The sequence below is a fragment of the Pochonia chlamydosporia genome, chromosome 1 (assembly GCF_001653235.2).
Source record: "Pochonia chlamydosporia 170 chromosome 1, whole genome shotgun sequence".
In the NCBI taxonomy this organism is placed as follows: Eukaryota; Fungi; Ascomycota; class Sordariomycetes; order Hypocreales; family Clavicipitaceae; genus Pochonia; species Pochonia chlamydosporia.
In genome coordinates this window covers 1,072,438-1,099,665 of record NC_035790.1, presented here as the reverse complement: position 1 = coordinate 1,099,665, position 27,228 = coordinate 1,072,438, and the positions used below count along the sequence as shown (strand labels likewise).

General features: G+C 51.7%; 13 protein-coding genes across 13 annotated transcripts; 5 read left to right on the top strand and 8 right to left on the bottom strand.

Annotated features, from left to right (window-relative positions):
• Positions 1–257: 257 nt before the first annotated feature.
• VFPPC_15083 (N(5)-glutamine methyltransferase MTQ2) lies at positions 258–992 on the top strand (the record flags this gene model as incomplete). Its single annotated transcript, XM_018292836.1, has 1 exon — positions 258–992. The coding sequence occupies one exon, from the start codon at positions 258–260 to the stop codon at positions 990–992; it is 735 nt and encodes a 244-aa protein (XP_018148301.1).
• A 627-nt stretch (positions 993–1,619) lies between these two features.
• Positions 1,620–2,165, bottom strand: VFPPC_12730 (small nuclear ribonucleoprotein Sm D1; the record flags this gene model as incomplete). Its single annotated transcript, XM_018290507.1, has 3 exons — positions 1,620–1,921; positions 2,025–2,074; positions 2,152–2,165. The coding sequence occupies 3 exons, from the start codon at positions 2,163–2,165 to the stop codon at positions 1,620–1,622; spliced, it is 366 nt and encodes a 121-aa protein (XP_018148300.1).
• A 579-nt stretch (positions 2,166–2,744) lies between these two features.
• VFPPC_00248 (SCF ubiquitin ligase subunit CulC) lies at positions 2,745–5,655 on the top strand (the record flags this gene model as incomplete). The annotated part of the gene is made up of 3 exons (XM_018280308.1): positions 2,745–2,813; positions 3,146–5,418; positions 5,478–5,655. The coding sequence occupies 3 exons, from the start codon at positions 2,745–2,747 to the stop codon at positions 5,653–5,655; spliced, it is 2,520 nt and encodes an 839-aa protein (XP_018148299.1).
• Positions 5,656–6,204: 549 nt separating this feature from the next.
• On the top strand, positions 6,205–7,085 carry VFPPC_15082 (2-keto-4-pentenoate hydratase; the record flags this gene model as incomplete). Its single annotated transcript, XM_018292835.1, has 3 exons — positions 6,205–6,293; positions 6,387–6,598; positions 6,658–7,085. 3 exons carry the CDS (start codon positions 6,205–6,207, stop codon positions 7,083–7,085), a joined length of 729 nt encoding a protein of 242 aa, XP_018148298.1.
• A 172-nt stretch (positions 7,086–7,257) lies between these two features.
• On the bottom strand, positions 7,258–7,898 carry VFPPC_12729 (3-hydroxyanthranilate 3,4-dioxygenase; the record flags this gene model as incomplete). Its single annotated transcript, XM_018290506.1, has 3 exons — positions 7,258–7,698; positions 7,747–7,822; positions 7,867–7,898. The coding sequence occupies 3 exons, from the start codon at positions 7,896–7,898 to the stop codon at positions 7,258–7,260; spliced, it is 549 nt and encodes a 182-aa protein (XP_018148297.1).
• Positions 7,899–9,052: 1,154 nt separating this feature from the next.
• VFPPC_15081 (Ctr copper transporter) lies at positions 9,053–9,778 on the top strand (the record flags this gene model as incomplete). The annotated part of the gene is made up of 4 exons (XM_018292834.1): positions 9,053–9,130; positions 9,186–9,369; positions 9,474–9,603; positions 9,661–9,778. 4 exons carry the CDS (start codon positions 9,053–9,055, stop codon positions 9,776–9,778), a joined length of 510 nt encoding a protein of 169 aa, XP_018148296.1.
• A 222-nt stretch (positions 9,779–10,000) lies between these two features.
• VFPPC_00246 (NUDIX domain-containing protein) lies at positions 10,001–11,573 on the bottom strand (the record flags this gene model as incomplete). Its single annotated transcript, XM_018280307.1, has 3 exons — positions 10,001–10,668; positions 10,742–10,958; positions 11,145–11,573. The coding sequence occupies 3 exons, from the start codon at positions 11,571–11,573 to the stop codon at positions 10,001–10,003; spliced, it is 1,314 nt and encodes a 437-aa protein (XP_018148295.1).
• Positions 11,574–14,568: 2,995 nt separating this feature from the next.
• VFPPC_00244 (hypothetical protein) lies at positions 14,569–16,038 on the bottom strand (the record flags this gene model as incomplete). Its single annotated transcript, XM_018280306.1, has 1 exon — positions 14,569–16,038. One exon carries the CDS (start codon positions 16,036–16,038, stop codon positions 14,569–14,571), a length of 1,470 nt encoding a protein of 489 aa, XP_018148294.1.
• A 282-nt stretch (positions 16,039–16,320) lies between these two features.
• VFPPC_17420 (hypothetical protein) lies at positions 16,321–16,977 on the bottom strand (the record flags this gene model as incomplete). Its single annotated transcript, XM_022429130.1, has 1 exon — positions 16,321–16,977. One exon carries the CDS (start codon positions 16,975–16,977, stop codon positions 16,321–16,323), a length of 657 nt encoding a protein of 218 aa, XP_022285853.1.
• Positions 16,978–19,796: 2,819 nt separating this feature from the next.
• Positions 19,797–21,064, bottom strand: VFPPC_00243 (protein-ER retention protein (Erd1); the record flags this gene model as incomplete). Its single annotated transcript, XM_018280305.1, has 2 exons — positions 19,797–20,920; positions 20,974–21,064. 2 exons carry the CDS (start codon positions 21,062–21,064, stop codon positions 19,797–19,799), a joined length of 1,215 nt encoding a protein of 404 aa, XP_018148293.1.
• A 416-nt stretch (positions 21,065–21,480) lies between these two features.
• VFPPC_15080 (alpha/beta hydrolase family domain-containing protein) lies at positions 21,481–22,281 on the bottom strand (the record flags this gene model as incomplete). Its single annotated transcript, XM_018292833.1, has 2 exons — positions 21,481–21,807; positions 21,853–22,281. The coding sequence occupies 2 exons, from the start codon at positions 22,279–22,281 to the stop codon at positions 21,481–21,483; spliced, it is 756 nt and encodes a 251-aa protein (XP_018148292.1).
• Positions 22,282–23,692: 1,411 nt separating this feature from the next.
• Positions 23,693–24,796, top strand: VFPPC_00241 (ring-1 protein; the record flags this gene model as incomplete). Its single annotated transcript, XM_018280304.1, has 1 exon — positions 23,693–24,796. One exon carries the CDS (start codon positions 23,693–23,695, stop codon positions 24,794–24,796), a length of 1,104 nt encoding a protein of 367 aa, XP_018148291.1.
• A 998-nt stretch (positions 24,797–25,794) lies between these two features.
• Positions 25,795–27,077, bottom strand: VFPPC_00240 (Zinc finger domain-containing protein, C2H2, LYAR-type; the record flags this gene model as incomplete). The annotated part of the gene is made up of 2 exons (XM_018280303.1): positions 25,795–26,949; positions 27,039–27,077. 2 exons carry the CDS (start codon positions 27,075–27,077, stop codon positions 25,795–25,797), a joined length of 1,194 nt encoding a protein of 397 aa, XP_018148290.1.
• Positions 27,078–27,228: the final 151 nt, after the last annotated feature.

The following is a 27,228-nucleotide window of genomic DNA, read 5'->3' as shown; positions in this document are numbered from 1 at the left end:
GGTGGATGTGAGGGTTATGGGGTGCGGTTGTGTTGTTTTGTGAGATTGGCATTGAGAATGAAAGTGAAAGTGAAGAGAGGTATATATATGGCGGACGAGGTTGAGTGGATGTGGGGTGGTGATGCCCCTCCAAGATTTCATCAACTTTCATCCTACAACTTATACAAGAAACGACTACAAATCCAGTCTCAATCAATTACACATTTATTTAAATTTCCCACAAACATCACCCATACGCCAACCACAACATCAATCCAATGCTCCCCACACCAGACACATCCCACGTCCCCTACTCGCGCGTCTACGAACCCGCCGAAGACTCCTTCCTCCTCCTCGACACCCTCTCCTCCCCCTCCGAGACAAACTTCCTCCAAACCCAATTCCCATCACAATCCCCCGCCCCCCTCATCCTCGAGATCGGCTCCGGCTCCGGCATCGTCCTGGCCTTCATCAACGCCCATGCCTCCACGCTCTTCGGCCACCGCCAACTCCTCACCTGTGGCATCGACATGAACGCCCATGCCTGCAGTTCCACCATCCAGACCGTCCAAAAAGCCGCGGCCAGCAACCCCTCCACCCACGGGATGTATCTCGGCTCGTGTATGGGTGATCTCACGTCGGCCGTGAAGCCCAACCAGGTGGATGTGCTGGTGTTTAATCCGCCGTACGTGCCTACGCCGGAGATGCCAGTCCGGCCGGCGGCGTTTGAGGATGTCGGCGAGCCGAGCTGGGACGACGAGAGTTACCTGCTGGGTTTGTCGTATGCGGGGGGCAGGGATGGGATGGAGACGACGGAGAGGTTGATTGGGATGCTGGATGGGGTTTTGTCGGCGAGGGGGTGTGCGTATTTGCTGCTTTGTAGGCAGAATGGGCCGGAGGAGGTGGTTGGCAGGATTGGCGGGTGGGAAGGGTGGAGGGTTGAGGTTGTTGGGAGTAGTGGGAGGACGGCGGGTTGGGAGAAGTTGTGTGTTTTGAGGATATGGAGGGTGTGAGTTGGGATATGGGTGGGTTGATGTTGGAGTTTGGTGTTGGAGTATATTCGGTTTCATGGGCTCACGCTCACGTTTGGGATAGATTTGGATTATGTGGATTGATAGAAATGTTTGTACGAGGCAGAGTGGTGAGATATGGACATCTTGGTATCTTTGGGGAGAATATAGCCAAGGTGATGGAGCATAAACCTGACAGCTGATAATTGATAGAGCATACAGACTAGATAGCATGCCTTTATCGCTTTGTTAAGCATACCCAGCATATACTCACATTACTTCAACATAGCAGAAGCAACACAGCACTCTTGCAGAACTTCAGAATGGTTTATTTTAATCGTGGCCAAACATCCCAAACGCCAATACCATCGCATATGCGACCATAATCGTGATGAAACAACACCCCAATCACACCCCCCGCCTCCATTTCTTCCCAGCACCCGATTCTATAGCAACAAAATCTTGGTCGTTCTTGTCCTGACGTCGAGGGTCCCTTTGTCCCAGCAAATCATGAAAATTCGCGGCCCTTCCTAATGGCGTCAAGACGGCATCCAAAAAAGGGCTGTACTTCGTGTCATCCAAGTTCTACGTCGCCTCTTCAGCCTCTTCAACTATCGTATCCAAGAGCACCTAGCCCCTTCCACGGCCGCGACCACGGCCGCGTCCTCTGGGACCGCCTCTGCCTCCGCGGCCTACACGTCCACCGCGGTCGGCCTCCTTGCGTGCCTTGTTCTTGGGCTTGGGTGCGTCGTCGATTAATAGCGTGTCGAGGGGGAGGGAGTCGGGAAGGATGAAGTATCGGATTGTTGAGCCTCGAATGTTCATGGTGTCGAGGGAGATGGGATCTTGGCCCCTGGGGGTCATTTTGACTGTGCGCAGCGCCGTGTTCATCTGCGGCGAGACGGAAGAGATTGTGCCGTGGACGATGGTGCCTGCCCAAGTTAGCTGTGTGCAATTTGGTAGTCACCTTCTCGCTGTTCAAGCCTGAAAGCAAGATTTTCTTCAGCAGTTACGAAAAAGGGGCATGTATCGTACCATTTTTCAACTCAATGGTCACCGTCTCGTTTGCGCACTTCATCAAGAACCTGGGACGTCCTGGTTAGCATCCACGTGCTCGCCGCGCAGCCTCTGGCAGCTTCGCACCAATTTTATGTAAACTTACCGAACGAGCTTCATGATGGCGGTGGGAAGGTGCGGCGGGTAATTTTCAATCAGTACGTTGTCGGTTTCCCGCTGGATGTTGTTGCCGCATATATCACAATCTCACAGCCTGGGCGAAGCTTCCTTGTCGCCCTCGCAAATTGCTGGGCCGGAAAAACACAAGGCCAGTAGCAGCTTGGTCGCCCCACGTGACTTCGAGATTGGCCCAGACGAGGGGTTCCAGACCACCGTTTGGTGTGGCTAATTTCCTTATCGATAAGGATCGGCTTTGAACATGCTGGGCGTTTGTCGTCTCCGTATCGTGATTTCAAGGCACCATTCCCTGTATTCAGCCTTTCGACATCGTACCCCGACTTTTCGTTTACTCCAAGGACACTCCTAGCATGTAGCTTTGCTTCTCTGCTACCATTCAAGCCGACCAGATTTGTCGTCACAACTGCATAGCGTGTCTTTGTTTGATACTTGCTTTGCCGAGCTCCTCACTGGCCTCACCTTTTACCCCACTAGACCCTCTATGCGCAGTTCACGACGACAGCTGTTGCACTTTGAGCAGGCGGAAGTACGGGAAGGCTTTGGGAAGCCTGCAGTATCATCATGATTTCTGGACGAGGTGGTGCGGGAGCGCGGGCTGGCCGCATCCGCCCGCCTCGTCGCATTGTTCGTGTAAGTTTGTCTCTGTTTCATGGCTGGCCGCAGTGTCAGTGAAAGTCAAGTTTCGCCGTTTTATTTTGCTTGAAAGAACATTTGTTTTCTTCCAAAATGTGATATTTGAGCTTTACGTCGCCTTGTCTGTGGCCATTTATACATGTTCCGGCGACGCATCGTTCAAACGAGAGATGTCGCGATCTCGGTGTTATTGTGCTCCAGGCAGCGCATCTCCCAAGGTGTGATGGCCTTCATGTTCCAAAAACGAAGTGCATATGCACCAGACGGGGTCTTGACTTGACTCTGCAAGAGAAACGAGAAGAAGACATGCTAACCTATCCCGTTTATAGCCGAATGCCGCGGGGGAAGGATCCGATTTTGAAGACTGTTGGAACATGCTCAAAGAAGCTTTGCGAGACATCCACAACAAGAGCTGCGGTCGACTCTCATTCGAGGAACTGTATCGAGCTGCCTACAAGATTGTCCTGAAAAAGAAGGGCGATGTTCTCTACGAGCGAGTCAAGCAGTTTGAGGAGCAGTGGTTCGCAGAGCATGTTATTCCAAAGATTGAGGTGTTGGTGACGAAGAGTTTGATCAATATTGGCGTTGACAAGAACTTGGTGAGCTCTGTAAACGAACGCCGCCAAACTGGCGAGAAGTTTCTCAAGGGACTGCGGGATACGTGGGAAGATCACAACATGTCTATGAACATGACGGCCGATATCCTCATGTACTTGGATCGAGGGTACACGCAGCAGGAGCCAAATCGAGTGCCAATTTTTGCAACGACAATAGCGCTGTTCCGAGACCATATCCTGCGATCTTGTCTCAACACGAATTCGACCAACTTTGTCATCGATATTCTCATTTCAGTCATGATGGATCAGATCGACATGGAGCGAGAAGGTGATGTTATCGACAGAAATCTGATACGCAGTTGCAGTCGTATGCTGAGTTGTCTTTATGAGACTGAGGATGAAAACGAAAGCAACAAGCTTTATCTCACGGTATTTGAGCCTCGATTTCTGAGCAACAGCGAGTCATATTATGCCGCAGAGTGTCAGCGGCTACTGCGAGAATCCGACGCCAGCACTTGGCTGCGGCACACCCAGAGACGCCTGCATGAGGAGGTGGACAGGTGCGGCACAACGATAGAGTTGGAAACCTTACCAAAGGTGTCGGATGTGATTGAGCAACAGCTCATTGTCAAGCACTTGGCCGAATTCCTTGCCATGGAAGGCAGTGGGCTCAAGTGGATGATTGATAATGACAAGATTGAGGACTTGTCGATCCTATACAAGTTAATTTCCAGGGTAGACGACAAAAAGACGTCACTCCGTGACATTTTACAAAAACGAGTCGTTGAACTTGGCCTCGAGATCGAAACTGTCCTAAGAAACACCGATTTTTCAATAGCCCAGCCTGAAGGAGAAGAGCCTGCTGAGGGGGAAAAGGCCAAGGTGCTCAACCCAGCGGCGCAGCAAACGGCGGCGGCTATCAAATGGGTGGACGATGTTCTGCGTCTTAAGGACAAATTTGACAACTTGTTGACACAGTGTTTCCAGGAGGATCTGGTTATCCAAACGTCTCTGACAAAGAGCTTCTCCGATTTCATCAATATGTTTGCCCGAAGCTCCGAATATGTCTCATTATTCATCGATGACAACCTGAAGAGGGGCATCAGAGGCAAGACGGAGGCTGAAGTGGATGTCGTACTGGAAAAGGCTATTGTCCTCATTCGATACTTGCTTGATAGAGACTTGTTTCAGACGTACTATCAAAGGCACTTGGCTCGCAGATTGCTTCACGGCAAATCTGAAAGCCATGACGTGGAGAAACAAATCATTTCTCGCATGAAACAAGAGCTGGGACAGCAGTTCACCAGCAAATTCGAGGGCATGTTCCGCGATCTCGTAACGTCGTCAGAACTCACAACAACATACCGCGATCATATTCGCAACGTTAGTGGTGGAGAAAAGGTCATCGATTTGAATGTCAGCGTTCTCACAACCAACTATTGGCCACAGGAAGTCATGGGCCGCCCAGTCTCTATTGGCGAAGGATCTCGCATCACCTGCAACTACCCTCACGATGTTCAGAGAATGCTGGCCAGCTTTGAGCAATTCTACCTTAGCAACAGAAATGGGAGGAAGCTCACATGGGTGGGCACCACTGGAAGTGCGGATGTCAAGTGCACGTTTCCAGCAATTCCAGGCAAATCTGGACCCCTGGCCAAAGAGAGGAGATACGAGATTAATGTGCCGACGTTTGCCATGGTCGTGTTGATGCTCTTTAATGATCTAGGAGATGGCGAGAGTCTTTCCTTTGAAGAGATCCAGGCCAAAACCAACATCGCGACGCAAGATCTGATGAGGACACTGACAGCCATAGCCGTTGCACCAAAATCTCGTGTCCTACTGAAAGATCCTCTCACCAAGTCGGTCAAGTCTGGCGACAGGTTCGCGTTCAACTCCAGCTTCCAAAGCAAGACTGTGCGCATTAAGGCGCCGATTATCAATGCGGTGTCCAAGGTAGAGGATACACAGGAGAGAAAGACTACGGAAGAAAAGAACAACCAGACGAGAAGTCACATTGTGGATGCCGCCATTGTGAGAATAATGAAGTATGTTTTTTTTGTTTCTCTGTGCTTCGTTCTCACACACGCCCGCTAACTTGCTTCAGGTCTCGAAAGGAGCTCAGCCACTCTCAACTGGTCAGCGAAGTTTTGTCCCAGCTTGTTGGTCGATTCAAACCCGAGGTTTCTCTCATCAAGAAGCGGATTGAGGATTTGATTGTGCGAGAGTACCTGGAGCGACCGGACGAGGAAGACGCGCCATCGATGTACCGCTACGTGGCGTAAATGGGTAGGAAGGCGTGATGAAATCATGAACATTTGTTTCGGCGTAGACGGGATTTGACGCATTCGGAGGATTTGCGAGAGATTCTGGATTGCATGGCAGCGATGGCTTTGGGGGAGTTATATCTGCATTATGACTGGCTGGTGGTACATGGTTGTGAATTTTAGACAATGTCCTACTACATGCATCGATTGAGTGGATGTCAATTCAAGTTGCTGTGTTTTGCGACTATGGGATGCATGTGACGCTTCAGTTTAACTCAAACCTCTAAAATACACATCCTTCTACCAGTATTGTAACCAAAGCCAGCAAAGAAGCAAAGTCTGGGGCATCTGCCATTGAATGCCCATCTGTCCTGCCAACAGCTGATGTGGTCCCACCCGATTGCACCAGACCAACATCAAACCCGGCCGTGGACCGAAGACTCCTCCGACACTCGGCCAAGAAGCTCACCTCAACCCAGTGCCAGCTCATCACGCATCAGTGATCTCAATCAACACCTCACTCCGTCCACAAAACACTATAATCCTCAAATACCCTCACAAACCGCCATGTTCGCCCTCAGAAGAACAATGGCCACCGTGGCCCAATCACCCCTCAAACAAGCCGGGAAAGTAGTCTGCATTGGCCGCAACTACGCGTGCGTTTTCACCCAACCATCCAGCACCTCGATTCATTCACATCCCCATTTAGCATAAAAAAGCAAGAAAGAAAGAAAAGCTAACTCTCATAGCGACCACATCGCCGAGCTCAAAAACATGAAGCCCAAACAACCATTCTTCTTCCTCAAGCCCCCTTCGTCCATCATCCTCCCCGGCGAAGGACCCTGCCTACAGCCCAAAGGCGTCAAGATGCACTTTGAAGTTGAATTGGCGCTCATCATCGGCAAGATGGTGCGGGATCTGAAGGCGGATGACCGACAGGGAGCCCTAGATGCCATTAAGGGTATGTGAATCACTATTTCTTTCATTTTTTGGGGAAAACATGAAATCTGATTCTTGCAGCCTACGCCGTGGCAATCGACATGACGGCGCGCAATGTCCAAGACGAAGCCAAGAAGAAGGGTCTGCCGTGGGACATTGCCAAGGGCTTCGACACGTTCCTCCCGATGAGCAACGTGATTCCCAAGACGGCCATCAGCGACCCCCAGGACGTGGAGCTCTTTCTGCACGTGAACGGGGAGACGAGGCAGCGGGGGTCGACGGGCCTGATGATTTACCAGATCCCCCGGATCATGAGCGACATTTCAAAGGTGATGACGCTGCTGCCGGGGGATATCGTGCTTACGGGGACGCCGGCGGGTGTAGGGCCCGTGGTGCCGGGGGATGTGATGAGGGCGGGTGTGAGGGTTGGGGGGAGGGAGTTGGACGAGGGGAGGATGGAGGTTGCGGTTGAGGCGTCGCCGTCTTCGTATGTGTTTGCGGAGACGTAGCATGAACCTGGATGTGTAAAGCTGTAAATGTAATGTGTAGATATGCGGCAGCTGGTAACTATTTACAATGCCAAAGTATTGCCGGGACGTAGCTTGAAAGCAGGATTTATAAAACTAGAAATATAATCATAGATGTCCAGCAACCAGTATATTCACAACGCCAAAAAACAATTCATGACAAATTCGGATCCGGTATAGAACCCGGTTTAGGAGCCCAATCCGCCAAATTACCACACGTCCCGCACCGTCTCTTCTCCTCGTCGTTCTTGAAGGCCTCCACCGCCAACTTGATCTGCGTGCCCAGGTCGGTGCAGTGAAACGCCGCCTCGTGAACCACCACGGCGCCGTCGCAAACTCCGCAGTACCACCTCATCCGGTCGATGGACCCAGGCGGACGGCGCTGCTCCAGCACCACGCCCACCGTGTCGGCGAAGCGCACGGGGTTGTGAGGCGTGTTGGGCGGCAGGAGGAACATGTCGCCTTCGCGGATGACGATGTCCCTGAAGGTGCCGTCGTCTACGACCTTGAGCGTCATGGCCCCGCGGTACTGGTAGAACCATTCGGGGGTTTGGTTGATGTGGTAGTCTGTGCGGGCGTTGGGGCCGCCTACGATCTGGGGAGTGTGAGTTTGTGCGTGTGCAAGAGTGAAAAGGGGGCTTACCATGACGGTGAAGTCTTCGTTGTAGACGCAGTAGTTGTTGATGGGGGGTTGGAGCATGTGCGAGTTTTCGGAGAGCCTGTTGGTGAGCTTGGGTTGAGGTTGGGAGAGGCGTGGACTTACCACTTGGGCAGGTTGACGGGCGGGCCGAGCATCTTTATTGGGAAGTATGGTGTACAGGATATTGGGGTGATAGGTTGTGGGATGAGGTTGGAGTCGTGATGTTGAGAGAAAAACTGGTCCGAGGTTGAGCTGATTACTGTAGCAGTTTGCGGTTTGTAAGCCAAGTTGTATTCTGAGTTGCTGGTGTATGGGTTTCCTCGGGCTTGGTCGGTCTTGCAACTCACTCACACTACGGGTATGTGGATGGACTTGTTGGGCTGCCGTGTTTTGCGGCAGATTTTGTCAGGTTGTACTGCGTCAGGTCATTTATAAGGCGCAGCATTTTCGTTGCACGACGTAGATTGGAATGCATATGCGGAAAGGGTCTACAGATGGTACCTAGGTAGTTGAAAGACTTGGCACGCGACAGGGTGCTGCCGTGGATGTGTATAATCCGATGGGTCCGATGGTAAAATACTCTAGCAGGTAGTATGAATTTGGTGTGAAAATGTGAGGAATAAAATCATTGATGAGTTAAGTGGTTTTGCTGCATTTATTCTGCTCCCCAATTGCTGTTCGGCTACTTATTCGTTGTATCATGCCATAATATGTACATGAAGACTCAATGCGGCTCCACAATCTACCTTGTCCCTCAACATCGCCGCCTGTGTTGTGCATATCTGAATATGCCAGCTGCAGCGCCAAGTCTATTTCATCTTCAAACTTGACATATCTAAGCCCATCTGATATCTGTACATACTCAAGTACGGTACCCAACTACCTACCTAGGTAGGTAAATACAGCTCGACACTCAACTCCTTGTCCAACAAAGACAGTCGCACAACGCAAGTCTGACACACGCACCTGCCGTTTCACCCACAGCCAACCCAAACAGCAGGTGCTACCCCAGCGCCCATGTCTCTGCAGCAAGCCTCTTCATTGGCCAGCAGATCATGCGACCAACCTCAGTACAACCAACGGCCAGCACACGCATAACTCGCTCAATAGCTCGTCATCAATCTCATTTCAACTTGACAGCTCCGGCCACGCTTCAAATCCTCATCCTCCTTACCGCTCCTTCGTAAAATCCCCTTTCATCCCCTTTCCAACAGCACAACCAACTCGCCAGTCTGTACGACAAACACCATTCCGCTCCTTCCAGCTGAAACGACTACGACGTCCCCCCTCGTCGGCATCAACCCTCAAAATGAACCACGCGGGCATGGATCACAACCACGGAGACATGGACCACGGCGACGGCATGAAGGACATGTGCAGCATGAGCGTACGTCTCGTCCCCCGCCCTCGTTCCGCACTACCTACACAGCTAACACCCTCAGATGCTCTTCACCTGGGACACCAACAACCTGTGCATCGTGTTCCGGCAGTGGCACGTCCGCTCCACGCCCGGCCTCATCTTTTCGCTCCTGGCCGTCGTTCTTCTGGCGATGGGCTACGAGGCCCTCCGCTCGCTGTCCCGACGATACGAAGCTAGTCTCGACAGACGGATATCCGCTCTGCCTCGTAAGTTTTACCCTGCGTTTTGTCATTGCGATACGTTTTTTCATTGTGTCATATTTCCCCTGGATTTGGGGTCTGTGCCAATGCTAAGTCTCAATTTCGTGGAGGTGATGAACAAGTTACTGAGACAACACCCTTCCTCGCGCCAGGATCGAGCCATGAGAATATCAGCAAACGGGGGCACGTTATCAAGGCGGCGCTTTATGGCGTGCAGAACTTCTACGCCTTTATGCTCATGTACGTTTTCACCAGCTGATTTTGACGGGTTTTTTGTGCTTACAGTGTCTTGCGCAGGCTTATTTTTATGACGTATAATGGCTGGGTCATGATTGCGGTGTCGTTGGGCGCCTTTTTTGGTTATCTCGTCTTTGGGCACAGTACGCCTGCTACCAAGGATAATGCGTGTCATTAAATGCTCCACGCTCTAAACTTACATGTATCCCGCTGTCACCATTTTTCAAATTCATCTACTACGATCCCCGCAACCAGCGTCCAATCCATCATATACCAAAGTTAGCGATTTAGTTAATCTTGCGTTAGTTATCATTTAATAAATCTAAACAACACGCTACATCGACGCCCGCAATGCCCCGTGATTTATATACAGTTTCGTTCCGTTTCATCCCTCACCCCATTACATCTTGGCCGGCTCATTGCTCGGCTTCTTGGCCTCACCCACCTCTTTAAAGACGCCCTCATCCGCGGCCCTTAGAATAATATCATAGTCTCCATACGTGTCGTTGTGCTCAATCTCCGGGTTCTCCCCGTAGGCAATCCTCGCGGCATCGACCAACAGCCGGCCCGTCATGCCCCAGACCTTGAACCTCCCCTCCTGCTCCTGCTGCACCTCCAGCGCCTCGCCCATGTTCCCCTGGGCGCTGGCCCTCCGCGGCTTCGCCACCCGCTGATTATTCACGGGCACATAGAAATTGTGTATCCTCCACGGCAGATCCTTCCACGACATCCAAGCGCCCTCGTACCACGGTCCGGGGGGCAGTTCCTGTCCCGGCCGAGGCGGAAGGTCATTCGCCTTGAGGAAGTTGTAAAACGGGGCACTAAACACGGCGGCCACCTCCCGCGCGTCTAGTCTCGGTATCAGAGACTCCTCCACCAACGGGGTGGGCGAATCTGGATTCAGTCTATCTGCGTGGAGGAATGCCACGCACGGCGTAACAACGAGATGGGTTCTCGCCAACGAAGGCGGCAGGTAGCACAGCGGCTCTATACGGAATGGCTTGGGCAAGCGGAGGTCATCCATCGGCAGGCCAATTTCCTCAAACGCCTCCCTCCTCGCAATTTGATCTATACAAGGGTCAGATTCCCCGATTCAAAGAACAAGATTAAAGGTGCCTGCTTCCGAGAAAGTTAAACTTACATGGCGTCTCTTCGTTACTATCAGCCTTCCCGCCGGGAAGAGCCGCATGTCCCGAGAAGCTCCTCAGGCTCGCAGCCCGCATGGTAATGACAACACGTAAATCGCCCCAGCGGTCCGCGTACAGCAGGACCAGCACGGCCGCGCGCTTCCGCGCAGGCAGAGTGTCCCATATGGGGAAGGGAGGCGGCTTGTACGCCCGGAGGCGGTTGAGGGCAGCCTGGCCGAGGGGGTGAGCGAGGGCCATGAGGCAGGGATACATTTGGGTGACGAGAGAAAACAAAACAATGGGGTAATGGAATCGGAATTATGAGGGGCGTTTTTTTTCTTCTTCAAGATTTTTACATTTGATGTTGCTACGGATGTTTTGTGGCGAACGGGGCAAAGAGGAGGTAGAAGGACGTACCAGCGAAAAAGAGTTCAAGCCGGCCATTGTCGATGCATCGTAGTACAGTGACTCTTGGAATACGTCTGTCAGTTCTGCCAGATGGGCGTCTAGCTCGTGATTGAGATTGTGCAAGGCGTCGTCGTCAATGTCAGTGTCAGCGTGAGTATCGGTGTCTTCCTTGTGGTTGATGGAGTCCCCCACAGCCGAGGCCCGTGTAAGCTCGCGCCGGAGATCGGCGACGTCACTGTCTGTGATGGCACTTGGGACGGAGGGCGGGACAGATTCGGTTTGGTCCTGCTGCGGTTGATGGTCTTTGGAGGGAGTGTCGGCGTCTGCGTCTAGGGCGCTTAGGGGTGTTGATGATGCTGTGCAGGTTGTGGCTGCAGGTGTTGTGTTGTTTGGGGATGATGGTGCAGAGGGAGTTTGTGCGGCGGCCGTTACCGGCATGGTTTTTTTTATATATGGATGGACCGAGATGGTGTTGGCGTGGAGTGGAGGGGTAGAGAGTTGTGGTTTGGCCTGGTCTTTTGGTTTGGTGGGTGGAAGGGAGGTTGAAAGGTGCAAGTTGGGGTAACAATGTCAAGTTTGGTTGGGTCCATTGTCTGGTTGAATGGCGGGGAGTGATTGTAATTGGTTATTGGTTCCTCCGACCCGTTGCAGGCAGTTAGCCGTCGTTTATGCCGGATTTAACGGCTACGAATTTGATTCATTGCCGACTGGATGGAATTGTCCCGCATTTGGGGATCTGACAGCTGAATTGACCGTGGCCATTTTCTCTCTTCAACTTCCCATCGCCAACACTCGGTAAGCTATAGCCGCTTCGTCTGGAGTTAGTGCATTGTGGATGCGTAAGGTACCGTGGCTTGCATTGACCACATTGTGCCTGACTTGGTACTTTTAGCTGCACCACTGCCGCTTTCATCACCTCCAGAGAAGAGTGTGTCTCTCAGTCACTCTAGATATCCTGCAGCTATTTCACCGTGTACTTGCAGATGCTTGCGAATTGGCAGAATTGCTTTGGGTATTCTCATGAATCTAGTTTTGGCGGCCCATATTTGCAGCTGTACCACCAACCAGCCTTGATGAAGTGGCTATGAGCTTTGGAAACTCACAGTGACACTTGGCCCACGTTTCAGACGGTCCATGCCTGATGCACCTGCAAAAAGATGTAGGCGCATAAAATCCCATGCTGATAACAGGTATGAGAAGCTGTGTTTATGATGTTACGGGTGTGAAGTAGAAGACTTAGTCTCCAGAGCTACAGATATGCAAAGTAACTTCCTTTAAACACGAGCCGAGATGAATCTAAAGAGCCACGTCTCAGTTCGTTTCCACGGCATCTCACTATAGAAAGCGACTCCAGTCCTACTATTACCTCAAACTAAACAGCAAATGCAGAAAACGCCGGTTTTTAAGGATCGCGTTTGGTCGTCTTTGTTCATCTTCCCAGTTTAGCTGTTTCTAGACCTTCACGTTTACATTCCGCCTACGCTAAGATCACGTCTACAGCCATCTGCACATAGTAGTTTCCGCAGATTTGGTTGCCGTGTAAGACCCCATGAGTAGACTCGAATGCAAGTTCCAAGACAAATAGCATCACTTGTTCAGTGTGTACCATTAACGGAAATTTCCATTGTCACCGTCTCTTCACTTGAACTATGATATTACGGTTTTCGATCTAGGTATATCCAAATTGGAATGGCCGGAGTGCCCGCTCACAACTTGGGTTGAAGCATATTACCATTCATCACACAAACTCCCAATCTCATCACGGCTTGAGCACTTAAACACAACCCCCACAATAGTTACAACCTCCAAGTTACACTCCCAATTATATCCAAGACGTAAAATCCAACGCCTCCCAAAATGAAACCTAATGCCTTATTATCGCCCGCCTCATCGGAGTGGGCACCACCACTTCCGTCAAACACCAACCACGCCAAGTTTACCACCAACACGAGAGTCATCAACATCACACGCACAATTAGATACAACCCCGTAACCAAGTCAACCACCAACACACTGGCAGAGAAGCAGACGCGCTCGATCCGATTTTCTCACAAGTAAGAGACTCTCGAGACAACAATTACCAAAAATGTCCAACATGGCATGACCACGAGAAGAAGCTGCCTTTGGAGATGTCATAGTCTAATTACGAAATTTGGGGTTACCACGTAGTTACCAATAAGGTTAGAAGCAACAGCAATGCGATTGTGATTCGAATGGCAAGGTATACATCTACACGTAAATCGGATGGTCGAGGCGTTCTACACCACGGGCTTTAGTAATGACGACCACTTAATTTAGGCAACTAAAGGTACTTTTAGCTACTCCTAACAAGTAAAATGTGAAATTAGCCTACATGTATAAAATAATATTAAAAAAATATCTTGGGGGAGGACCTACCCAAGGATACAGAGCACCTTTTCCCAGGGAACAATTGCAAAGTTGCAGATCAGTATGCTTAGGTGTGACCAAGGTGATGAGCAGGCATGACCTGCGAAACGATATCTTCATGCGTCACCAATTAAACCTGCCTAGGTAGGTCAAGATGCACCAAAAGCCAACACCAGCAAAGGCAACTCATTCATCACCTTACAAATGCACGCAATCATTCCATACACTTATTCATCGCACTCCCACACCGCATTTACAACCACCAACCCACACAACACCATCAAAGCACGGAGTACTTCACCCCGTCATCCCACCAGCCACACCCATCCCCAATTATGCACCAACACCACTTGAGCTAATCACAATCCTCCCCAAAACATACGTAGTATTCCTCGCATCCCAAATCTCATCGGCACGTCCCACCCCCCATGTACAACCCCACCAAACATCAATCAAAAAGTTCATGTAACCGTCCCCCCTCTAGTCGGTAACAGGAAGGACCATGGGACTCTGGCTGTCAATGCGGGGACGAACCAACATTGAACTTGCCAGCTTCTGCAGACGGCAGGCAATAAGCAGCACAAGGTTTATTTGTGGCGGCGGGGCTGATTGGGCTTTTCCCCAACGTCATGTGCGTTTTGTTAGCTTGTTCGGCATCAAGGGCTCGGGCGCATTCACGGGATTTTCACAAGGAAAGCATGCTTCGTGTCTCAACTTGTCTTTGTTTTATAGACGAGCGCTGGCATTAATACCTAAGCTAGGAAATAGTAGCGATTGGGGAATTAAGACTCCAGTGTGAAAGACAAAGAACTGACGAATGAGCCGAAACACCTAAAATATGCTGCCGCTAAATCTCCTGTAAGCGAAAATAGTAGAAAAGGAAAAGAAACAGAAAAAACGAAAAGGTCCGTAATTTTCGTCGCGTTGGCAGTTCTTGCCGTGGGGGAATAAATAAATACAAACGCAGTAATAAACCACTAAACACCCTTTCGCGCGCATACCGTATATCTTTTCCATCATCGTCACGCTAGGAAACAAGACCCCTTCACAGATGGATGTTAAGTAACATGATGCCCTCGGGAACGACTTTCATCTGAGGTCGCATCTGCTCTCTTCGCTTGGCTGCCTTTTCCATTTGCACCTGCTTGTACCTGTCTTGTGGGCGGATGATCGACTCGCGCATCGCATCCTGTTTCATGCTTGCGAGCTGCCGATCTGGCCCTGTCCGGGAGGCACTCGACGTGCGCCGGTGAAGCTTGCTATCCTCGGAAGCTCGGTTCGCGAACCAGTCTTTGAGACTCGACATGACGTGCCCATCTCCGTCGTCAGAGTCGCTATCCCATGCGCTCATCAAAGGCGGAGCTGGACTGGGCCGAGGCGGCGGTGCATTGGCCAGTGCCAATATGGGAGTAGCTGGCACCGAACGAGATCGTCGCTTCAGCTTCGGTACAAAGTCAAGATTGGGCGATTGCGATTGCGATTGCGATTGAGATTTGGCATCTTGTTGTTGCTGTGGCTGCGTGCGAGTCTCTCTGAGCGCGCTCTGAGGTCTCGTTATTGTTGCAGCAATGTCAAGAGGCTGAGTGTTTTCTCGACGCCGGAATCGTGTAGCTGCAGAGAAAGCCAGACTCAATGATGACCTTTTCTTTTTGGGCGGCGAGGCCGGCTGCAAGGCACTGTCGCTGAGCTGACGAGAGTGTCTGCTCGCAAGTTGAGCCGTAAACTGGTGATATTCACCAGCAGCTCCGTGCTCACCAAATTGACCAAACGCCGGGTCCCAAGGACGGGCCACACCGTCTTCCAAATGCATTTGCGTAAATGAGCCGCTCATAGTACCAAATTGCTTCTCACTTCCATCCCGGATTAGCTGTCTATGAATGTTCAGAGGCTGTGGCACAACTGCCAGGTCGGGAGACATTGGACCCCATGAGCTCTCCCTGCTAGAGGAGCCATCCACATCAGTCTCCAACACCGGCACAAGGTGGTAGTCTGGAGTGTCATAGTTTGCCGGCTCTTCCAGTCTCACGCCGGAACCTGTAGAGGAAGAATCGGAATCTCCTCCACCACCAGATCGAAACGACTGATCGTCCATAACATCCACATCCATACCGGTAAGCTGGAAGATCTTTTGGTGCGACGACCTACGAGACCAGGTCGACGCGGCATAGCTATTTCGGTGCGTTTGACTAGCTTTGGCCGGCGATGACGGCATTGTTAGAGATGGAAAACGTCGCGGGGCTGAGGTAGGAATATCTCCCCGCGTCGTGTTTCTTCGATTAATGGGAAACGACCCTTGATAAGCAAAGACCGGCAGAGATCCCGACGACGTCGCAGAGTTTCTTGCAGCGGGCTGAGGCGTCATCGCTCTCGGGGCAGAGGATGGCGGTACCGGCAGAGGCGGGAGTGGTCTGTTTGCGTATGCTTGCATATTGGCCGGCATCGAAGCACTATGTTTGTGGCCGCGGCGGAATTCGCGTGTTTGAGGTGTTTGCTCTGGTGGTATATTTTGGTTCATGATTTTTTTTTTTGGAGGTAGAATTCGAGCTCGTGGGAAGATTTTTGAAACCGAAACCAGTACCGCCGGTGCAAAAAGGAATTACTGTACTCAATTACCTAGGTAGCTATTGTTGTGGTCGTCTGTCAATAGGGCTCCAATTTCGATTCACTCGCATGCGACAATGGGCACAAGCTGGTAGATGCTGCAGCTGGCGACGGAGTGGTTGATAAAATATGACTGCCACTCAAACAATGGCATGAAATGCTGAAAGGAAGAATAATTATCAACCCATCCCTCGATTCATCTGTGAGAGGTAATAATAGCATGAAACCTGACAGTGGGTGAAATAATTGAATTAGTGCCAGTGTCTTGCTCTTTGTTCCCGTTTGGAGAGCGCGTTGGATCCAAAACAGCTAATTGATGTCTGGTCACGCCAAAGAGTGTGGCGTGCCTGTCTGGTCCACTGGTAACAATCTCCCTGTGGTCTGGTCTGGTCTGGTCTGGTCTGGTCTGGTCTGGTCTGGTCTGGTCTGGTGTGCTAGGAGTTTCTTTCAATGCTGGCCAAGCCCAAGTCTGACAGAGAAAAGTGATAGGTTGCTCATTCGAAGTTGATTGTCGGAGGCAGAGCGAGATGATACGGCGAGGGAGGCAGGGACGAGATAGAGTCAGGAGGAGAGAGGGCAAATGCGAAATATGAGAGACGGCGCATTCACCAGGTAAATAATAAGGCAGGCGTGTAGCTCGCTTGGTGCTTGGTACTGGGGGGCGTGCGTTTGAGTCGTCTTTTGGTCCTCTTGTCCTCTTGGATCCTCTTTGGTCTGGTCTCAAGGCCGCGATGGTTCGAAATGGTCCGGGCAATCCATGTGTGTGCCCCATATTCCATCGTCCACTTCCACTTCCATCTTCCCTCCATGTCCCATCCCATGTCTTCCCGGCTGCACACGCAGAGGGAACCATGGCGATTGTAACGGAGTACCGAGAGTACATGCATGGCGTAGCGCAGCGCAGCGCAGGTGCCTTGTTGTGCAGCCACACGCATGTGGTTTGGTGTGCGCAAACAGCCATCAAATGGTGTCGTGTCGTGGATGACGGAGAAAGTCGACAACAAAAAGCCATCAGCCATGGATTGCATTGGACGGACTGGATTGGATTGGATCCATCCACGCCATGCGCATCCTGAGCTTCCCATCTGGCATCTTGTTCCATCAGTCCAGTCGCAAACCCAATATCGATCCCCCACCCATATTCTGGTGTGCCCATGTCTCTGCCATCAACACGGTACTGCACTGTTCAGACAATCTGCACTTTTATCATGACATTGTCATCATGAATCCTTGGCCCATGTCGAGATAATGTCAAGCCCCCCATGTCCTTGACCCTCACAGCCTTTGAAAAACAACTACCGTACGCCAGAAAACAACAGGGCTGGTGCCACCTTCCGAGATGCGAAGCTGGTCGCTCCTGCCTCTTCCTTGCCGGGATGGGCAAGCAGGCTCAGGCTAGAAACTAAACTAGTGAGTTCTGGCACAACTGGGAAATTCCGGCTAGCGGCCTTGGACTGGACATGGACTGGAGCCATCATGGATGGATGAAGCCAATCTCTGCCGGAGTTATCCAATGCCATCCATCATCTAGCCCAGCCCAGCATAGCACCAACGTCTCTCCACCCATCACCTTGGAACTTCACACCAGACCAGACCAGACGACCCTTCAAACTCCCACCAGTCAGCAATCCCTCCAACAGCCATCACCTTCTTCCACACCGGCTTCGACTTCCATCTTAGACGTAACCCCTCCGGCGTAAGATAGTCCATGCCAACTACAAACTACATCTTTTTTGCCAATCCAGCGAGCCTCCAGAGTTACTGGCCACAACACCCATTTGGAAACAGGACACATTGCACAGAAGTCGTCATGGCTATGGAAAGACAACCGCAGCTAGCACGATCGTTGGCTGAGACCATTTCTACGCCTCATCGACTTTGCAATCGCTGACCGCTCACCTCTGCCGTGTGCCAGTGAGACATCATGACCACCACTTCCAGAAGATCGACGAGCTGCCTTCTACGGAGTACAGCCACTGCCAACTACCTAACGAGAGTATGGTGGCCGGCGACGGATTCGCCGTGCGTTGGAAGCGCAATGCCAGTATGGGGTGCTACGACACTAAATAATGGGTCCAACCATCATGCTGTTCATGACAACTTTAGAAGTCCAATTATGGCCGGCGCCCCGCATGAGTCGTGCCAATGGGGCAAATTCGGCTCTACTGAGTTCATCGGTATTACTGTCCCTCAAATTGCACTCACGTCAAGAGGCAAGCTGCTGGCATCGCAGTTGAGTACCAGCAGGACCAGTCGGCGAACGCCATGGACGCCCTGCTATGCGAATGTAAACCTAAATGGTGGATATTCCCCGGGATTTGTGTTGTAACGGTGTCTTGAAGACTCACAAGAGTCCAACTCATTTAGAACACAACGGGATGCCCGGTGGCCAAAATGAGCCAGCAATTAAGACACCCAGAAGTCGTTACTCACTGCCAACGTGCTTATTCGTTCCCTGGCATTCGTTTGTCTCACGGGCCAAGGGCGGATGATTCCGAAAAAAGAGGGCAAACACACGCAACTCCATCTGACTGGACGGCCCGGCCGGTGCGGGATGACTGGATAGCTGAAGGTGCCGCCCCAAACGCCGCCCGCTCAGAGATATCGCACGGAGTACACAGACATGTTTCTCAGTCTATTTCGGTCCACGTGAAGATCAGAAGGCTGAAGGTGTAAGCAAGACCTACATAGCACAGAGGTACAAAGTGACTCTCGCCATCATCGCATGTACTAAGACGGGTGAAAATAAGATTCAACGATGACATTAAGTCCGTCTCGTCTCACACCTTGGACGAACGAATTAATACCAAGCTTACGCTCCGCCGTACCCACCCACCCGAGCTGAGGCGGAAGACGGCAATATCCATGTGATGTGGCGCTCTTGGGGGCGGACAGATGATCCAGCTGCTCGGAGAAAGGCCCACGTTCCAACCCGACATCTAGAACAGGCTTCAGCCTAGTCTAACAGCACAGCTAACGCCGTCGAGCGAGGCAATGCCAAGTGTCTGGTTAGCTGTCCAAATGAAGCGGTCAGTAAAAACGGGTACATATTGTCAAATTACTTTTTCACGGTGGCGGCGGTTGCTGACGGGAAGACGGGCAAAACATGTTTAAACCAGAGAAGGAGCAAAAGAACAAACTTTATAACAACGGGGCGTGGCTACAACCGGAAGCTTTTGCCAGGTGGTGTTGCAGCTGACGATTCCTGCATCCTTTGGAGCTGTCTGGTTCACGAGCTCTCATGCAAGCCCGCTTGCCTCCCTGTCAGCATGCCTGCTTTGTCCAACGGGTTGGGCTTATCCGATGACGCATCTCACAGTGATCCAATTGTTGGAGCTCAAGCAGTTTGCATACACAAGGTAGAGTTTGCGAGACGGCCCCCAAGCGCACGCCAGATCTGGTTCCTTGTCCCGGGCATTTAGGTATTGAGTATTGTGTATTGTGCACGACTCTATTATTAACCATGACGATTTGTTTTCCCAAAAAGAAAAAAGTAAAACAAAAAACGCCAGCCAACCCCTTATCATACATGGATGTCCGCACCATGGTATCGCCACGTGTAATTCGGATCTTCGCTCGCGATAATAGAATCCCCAGCGCCTCCGTCCCAATGCTGACCACTCGTCTCGCGGTCATCCATACCGCATCTCTAAAAGTTTTACCCAAAACAACCTAATCATCGTCATCCTTGCCCGAATAATCCCCCAACAAAATATCATCAATACCCAATCCGGTCGATGAGTTCCTAATCCATTCCGTTTCCACCCGGAAGAATATCCACACCCAGCGGCGAAACACCTCCAGAAACTCAATGAGAAAGATGCCGCTCTCAAAATCACTAAACTTGTCCAAGTGAGGACTCAGCTTCATGGACCACGTACACCTCAGCATCAAATCCAGCACTATAACCGCATAGTACATGTTGACAGGTCGAAAGATGAGTCTATCGCGCAGACCCCACGGATGATGCGCAGAATTGCGCTCCCTCGTAGACGAAAAGAGCGTCATGTCCCAATCCTTCGCAACGTCCCAGTAGAAAGAGTAGAGCGAGTTGACCAGCACGGCCACCAGCCACGCCCTGTTGTAAGCGGCCTTTGAGGCAGCATTTTCCGTGTTCCGCTGCAGCGTGCTCGTGATGAGGACCGGAAACGCGGTAGAGTACTTGAGCGCATTGGCGAGATGCTGGCCACCCCAGCCCGCGGACTCCTTGTACGGCGCCCGTCTCACCCGCAGATACTCAATTATACACTGCCGGAAGCGAATGACGCTCGGCAGCGCCATCAGCAGCGGCACGATGACCGTGCCGCCGCAGTTCCGGTCGGGCCGCTTCGTCGACGAGCCGCCCGACGTGAAGAACATGCACAGCGTGACGAAGACGTCGCCGCAGACTTTCGCATACGACGTCAGCACATCCGCCAGCAAAATGTCGCCGAACTTGCCGTCCTGGGCCTCCGCAATGCCGCCTATGCTCACGCGCTTGAGGGTCGCGAGGAAGCGCCTCCTCCCGCCGCTGGGGAGGTTCGTCAGCGGGACGAAGAAGATGGCGATGAGGGCGACGAGATACGTCATGGGGATCCAGTCGTATTCGATGACGCGCGATGCCACGCCCCATGTGCACAGCCAGAAGAGCACTATCGACACGGCGAACAGGCCGGACAGGACGGTCGCGAGGCGGTATGTCGAGAAGTGGTGCGATATGTGGTGCGGCGAGGATCGGCCGGGGTAGCGTATCAGTGCTGGGACGTCGACTTTTGCGAGGTGCAGGTAGTGGAGGTTGAGGCCCCATCCCCAGACGGCTGAGGTTTGTTAATTTCAATTGTGTCCGTGGTTGTTGAGGGGGAAAATATACCTAGTGTGATGATGAAGCCTACGCGGTAGGGGAGAGGGAATATGACACTGAAGGCGTCGAGTTCGGATTCGACTGCTGGATCACCGTCCATGGTGGCGGCGCGTCATGGACGCAAGAGGGTGAGGACGAGGATGGAGGGTTTGTCGCGATCGTGGATGAAGTGGTGAGTAGGGAGCGATGAGGGAAGTGCGCCCGGCGGTAAAAGAGTGAATGCGCGGGCTGGTTTGCAAGGATAGTCAAGGGTGAAGTTGAAGATTAGATTCTCTTTTTTTTTTTTGGTCAGGGGCCACGAGACACGTAGAGATCGATCAGACTGATGGAGCTGCAATACGTCACGCCCCGCCGTGGCGTGTGACGATCCACTGCGTTCGTCGCATCTTTTAATGTTACCATCAACGCTTTCCCATAAATCACAGCCCTACAATCTGTTCATATCGGCATGGTTGGAACATAACCTACAGTACAGCGTACAGCATCTTATCTTCAACCTGACACCAATTTGCATCGTCAATTCGCCGCCTCAACCACAATATCCACAATTCTCTCCGGCACACTCACCAACGGTGTATGACCAGCCTCAATCCTAACCACGCGATCAAACTTCCCAATCTGCGTAAACATCTCCTGGTGCGCCGGCTCAACCGCCTTGTCCAACTCACACAGCACATACGTCTTGGGAACAACCACATCAGAGGCGATAAACTTGGGAAACGCACATAAACTAGCACGGCTATGCGCCTTCAATAACCTCCCCCACGCGTCGTCCTGCTGCGCGGCAGGCAAATCGCTGTAGAAAAACGTCTTGGCAATCTCCTTCAAGTGACATATCCCATCCTACACCACGTTAGAACATTTCTCCTAAAGTCAGGGAACTCATACCTTGACTGTAAAGTACTCTGGCACAGGCGGGTCACTATCATCCCCCACGATACTCTTCCCATGTACTCGAAACGCAAACCCAGCTATCACCACGAGTCCTATAATCCCGCCGTTTAAACCTCTTGATTTTCTGTCCGCGACTGTGTGTCCTTCTATGGCGAGAGTGGCGGACACGGAGCCGTAGCTGTGGGATACGAGGAGTGCTTCGGCGCCTTGGTCCAGCAGCGGGAGGAGCTGCTCGTGGATGAGGGAGACGTCGTCTAGGGTCGTCTTGCCTACTATTTCATGCGCGTCTTCTGTGGTGGTGCATGTTGCGAGGGGGGGTGTGAGGACCGTGTAGCCCTGTTGGCGGAGGGGGATGGCGACTTTGTCCCACGATGAGCGGGCGTGGAAGGCGCCGGGGATGCAGACGATGATGGGTTTGGCCATGGCGATGGGAGCATATGTTTTGTTTGTGGTGAACTATGTTGATGGTGAGAATGGAGCGCGGTGATGGTCGTTTCATATGTGGCGTTTCATGTACGGCGTAAGCACTACTGGGATGTTGACTGTCAAACCAACGGTGCCAAGGATCGACGAACGGTATAACATTCTTACACTTTGCTTGAAATGATACATGCTGGAAAGGTGTTGGATTATATTCCCAAGGTGTCATATCCCGGGCCGACGGGTATGTGGCTGTCTTCCTGATAACTGAAGCTATCAAAGACCTTTCTATCCTACCTTTGCGCGCCACCATGAATTCTTGTCAGTGTGCAGTATTATGACACAAGTCTAAACTATTACAAGTTATATATACGTCTAATAGATGAAATGAAAGCCTGTTGAGCCATCTTGTTATACATGGCGAGCGTGATAAATATGATCAGAATCAGGGATCGGGCGCAGACGTAAGTAGATGGGAGTTACAATATAATCTGCTTCTTATATCCCGGGCCACTTAGACTTCGAATAAGATTGGGTTAGTAGCCAAATGGCGGGACATCTCGTGAATATTTCTTATACAAGATGCTTAGGCTCTGGGATAAATACGGACAGAAGGTCAGGCTCAATGCAGGAACGAAAGAGGCTGACTCGTTCTCCCTAGTGCTCGATGTGAGGTGTCGCTTCTGGCTCTCAGCGGATTAATTTTACTTGAATATGACAAAGCCGACTACATCTAATGCCCGAGTTAACAATTGGTCGATACCATAAAATGTTTTGTGAGAAAGATCATGTCCGTGAAAGTTCCAAGCATGTAACACAAAGACGGCAGCAACAGGGACTCCACATACCACGATGAAGCATAGAGTACAACAGTTGGGTATCTACACCAAAGCTACATAACATTCGTCAGTACTCCCACGCGATGTACATGCAAAATATGTTTAGATGAGCCTTACCAGCACGACTCATCTTCCTCCCGGTCGTCTTCCCATGTATATTCATCCAACTTCATCACGCAAACTAACACAAGCACATGTAAGCTAAAAATTCAAATCTCTCCAAATTCTACCTACATCGTCTCTGCTCCTTATACATCTACCCCGACCATTCCATACTTCATACACCGTTTTGGATCACCGACACTTATACGCACCTCCAACCCCACCGCCTGCCGTTTTCAGACCCGCACATGGCATTTCCCCACGCCCAACTGCCATTGAACCTCGGGACAGGAATCAAATCCGGGGACCTGCCGACCTCCGACTTCAACACCAACGACCGACATCCTCAACCTCACATCACCACAACCACCCGTCAGCGCAATACATCTCCAAACTCCAATCCCATCATATAAAAGTCCACAACCTCATACACCACAGCTCCATCTCCCGAGCTCCACCACCCCCAGGCCACCATGGCCTCCCAACCATCCTCCTCGCCCACCGCATCACCATACCCCTTCGCCGCGGCCCCGGACATCGTGCGCGCCCACCAAAAAGACGCCTACTTCACCGGCCACCTCGCCAACACCATCACCGACCTCTACCGCCGGCTCTTCGGCGCGCGCGCAACCCACTCCCTCGCCCCGGAACTGCGCTCCCTCGCCACGCTGCTCTACTTCTCGCTCACCACCCTCCCCGGCAACCGGACCCTCGGCGAAGAATACTGCGACCTCGTCCAGGTCGAATCCCCCAACGGCCAACTCCCCGACATACAAAAGCGAAGCGCCTACATAGCCGGCACCATCCTCCTCCCCTACCTCGTCAGCAGAACGCTCCCCAGCCTGCGCAACCGGCTGCGCAAGCTCGTCGACAAACGGCTCGACACCCTCCGCCGCAAGGGCAAGCAATCAACCCGCGAGGCCCGCACGTGGGAATACATCTCCAACCACCTCCCGTCACTGACGTCCGCGGCGCCCGTCCAGGCCGTCACCCTCGCGCTCTTCTACTTCAACGGCACGTACTACGAGCTGACGAAGCGCCTCCTCTCCCTGCGCTACGTCTTCACGCGCGACGTGCCAGACTCCCCCGACAGGGGAGGCTACGAGGTCCTCGGCGTGCTGCTCGTCATACAGCTCGCCCTCCAGAGCTACCTGCACATCCGGTCGACCTTTTCCGCCGCTGCCCGCCGCGAGCGCAACGCCTTCCCCTCTGGCACGCTTGACGTGTCCCTCGACCATGCGAATTCGTACTCTGCGAATAGCGATCTCCTGCTCACGGAGCTGGGCGCCAGAGGTCCTCAGGAGAGCAGGGTAGATTTGGCGCTCACGACACATACCCCCGTGTCTTCTGTGCCGCGCTTCGATCTTGCAGACGGCAAGGTGATGGGGTATATCAAGGGTTCGCAGCAGCGGAAGTGTACGCTTTGTCTCGAGGAGCTCAAGGATCCGTCGGCAACGCAGTGCGGACATGTGTTTTGCTGGGAGTGTATAGGAGATTGGGTGAGGGAGAAGCCCGAGTGTCCGTTGTGCAGGAGGGAGGCTATGGTGCAGCATATTCTGCCTTTGAGAGTCATGTAAAAACTTTGGGTATTTTAGATTATGGAATGTACGAATATATGACTAGATTAGGGGACTTGGATTGTAATAGACTGCCATGGCTCAAATGCCTTTTCCATCATTGTATCATTGGCCGGCCCTTTTTTTTTCAACAGAAACACGCTGACTACGGCTACGGCGCCCATGGGAAATTGCCGTCCGCCTCTCGAAGTGGTCCGCCTGTAGCCACCACTCGCAAGTACACTGCCATGGGTTATTTCAACTTTCTTGAGATTCAAAGTAAATTGACCAAGTCTTCAAACCAATGTACACTGAATACTATACACTCAAGTCCCCGTGTCTCCAACACAAGGAATAGTTCCACACTAATGATACTAGTTATACAGCAAAAGCAAGGCAGACCTGGAATAAACTCATGAAATGTGTGATATTGAAAGAGAGCAATCAACTACAATTCCTCACATGCCTCGTTCGCAGAACGTGGTCTTCATATAATTCGCCCCACCGCCGACATTGTCTCCCTCCCATGGTATCATTAACCCCTTCATCATTACAGCTCCGCCCAGGAAGCCATCCCAATCATGTCCCTCCTCCAAATCAAATGGTCAGACAAACCATGTCGACCAACCTCGCTTGGCGTTTTAGTTTTAGCACTAACCCTGATAGTGTCGTACATTGGAGGCTTCGATATACGAGCCACAAGTAGTTTTCGTTCGTTTTTTGTTTGTTTGGTGTGTTTTGGTGCTCCCAAGTCATCCTCGTCCGAGTGACTTGAAATCCTTTTCCATCCTGCGACGTCGAAAAGAAAGGCCAAAAGTAGATTGTCTAATCCCATCCCAGCCAATGACAAATATATTTCCAAAAATAAAACAATAGTCGCGCAATGCAGTGAATGATGATGTGTTTCATGCAGGTATCGTGAAATGTCCCATATTAAGCCCAAAAATGTGAACCCCGAAAACTCCTGAAATGTAATTGTTGCAGTAGACCGACTTATTGGCTGGCCAACGTTACGGACATCACTCCTCGACGGTGAAGAGGACAATCTCACCACGCTCGTTCCGTCGCAAGCGCAGAGTTCGCCAAAGCTCCTTTTCTTCCTTGGACTTGGGTAGATTGGAGCCAGACGCCTGACGTTCACGGTGAAATCGCTTCAGGGCCTTATTCACGCTGCAACCCTTTTCGCTGCCGGGTCCCTTATTCACGAAAGAGAGGAATGCATCGGCGCGAGGTTTGAAGACAACCATTTGACCATCATTATCATCATTCTTGCTATCCTTGGATTGAGGTCGGTATTCGAGCAGCTTCGTGTCCTTGTTCTCCCGGTGTCGGTGAGAATGCTTCTTGGACTTCTTCTTGGAGGACTTCTTGACACCGCCAGTAATCATGTCAAACAAACTATTGCTGATCTGCCCACCCTTGGAGTGTTTCGAGTGTTTGGTCTTCTTCAGAGGGCTTGCAGGAGAATTCTCGCCCACGTCTCCGCCAGAATAGTCTGGTGAGGGAGGGTAGACTGGCCGCATCAACCCCTTCAAGCTACCAGTGAGCCCGGAATGCAGCACTGGTGGTGCATCCGTCATAACTTGATCTCCAGGTACATCGACATGGAGACGTTTGCGCTTCTTGTCCTTCTTGAGCTCGCTCTCCCGGCTACGTCGCCGCTCCGTCTTGGATCCGGGAGTGACGAATGCAGGATCTGTGGGCACGGGGCCGGAACCATACTGGATTAAGGCCTCATCGTCTTCCATTAGATATTTCTCAGCTTCATACTCATAGCGTACCAGCGATGTGCTGTCGCCAACATCCGGTCCCTGTTGGTCCCTGGGAAGATTCATGTTGGAGGCGTTGGGAGTCTGGCCGGTAGCCACGAGAAAATCAAAGACGTTAACATGTTCCTCGGTTGCGGCGGCAGGTGGTGTAGGAGCCTCCGGAAGACCCTCAGCAGGAGATCGTTCGTCCTCAGTTGGACCAACGGAATCGTTCCATGGCTCGTAGGCCCGGTCCTCCCCAATATCCTCAACATACGGCTGCTGCGACATCTTCTTGGGTCGTTCGCTTTGCTGTTGTTGTTGCTGCTGCTCGGAGTCGACGGGTTTGTTGTCGTGGATCTTGGGCTTCTTGTTCTTTTCTTTGTACAGTGCGCCTTGGTACTTTTGGTCTTCGCTTATGCAGGACTATGGAGGTATTAGATGTCATTTTATATATTCAGAAGCCGCGTCGCCGTGACGCTCGGGCTGAAGGTTGATTCAGAGTGACAACATACTGTGTGAGAGCGGTATTGCAAACCTTCAAAATGAACCATGCAATCGAGGCAGGAAAACGAAGCTCCGTGGCAACGGTTCCGATGAGGGTCGAGTTTCTTTTTGGTTAAGACGTCACCACACGCCTGTTAATTTGGAAAGTAATTCAAGTTAGAGATGATGCCGCAATGTATGAGACGCGAGAGGATAATA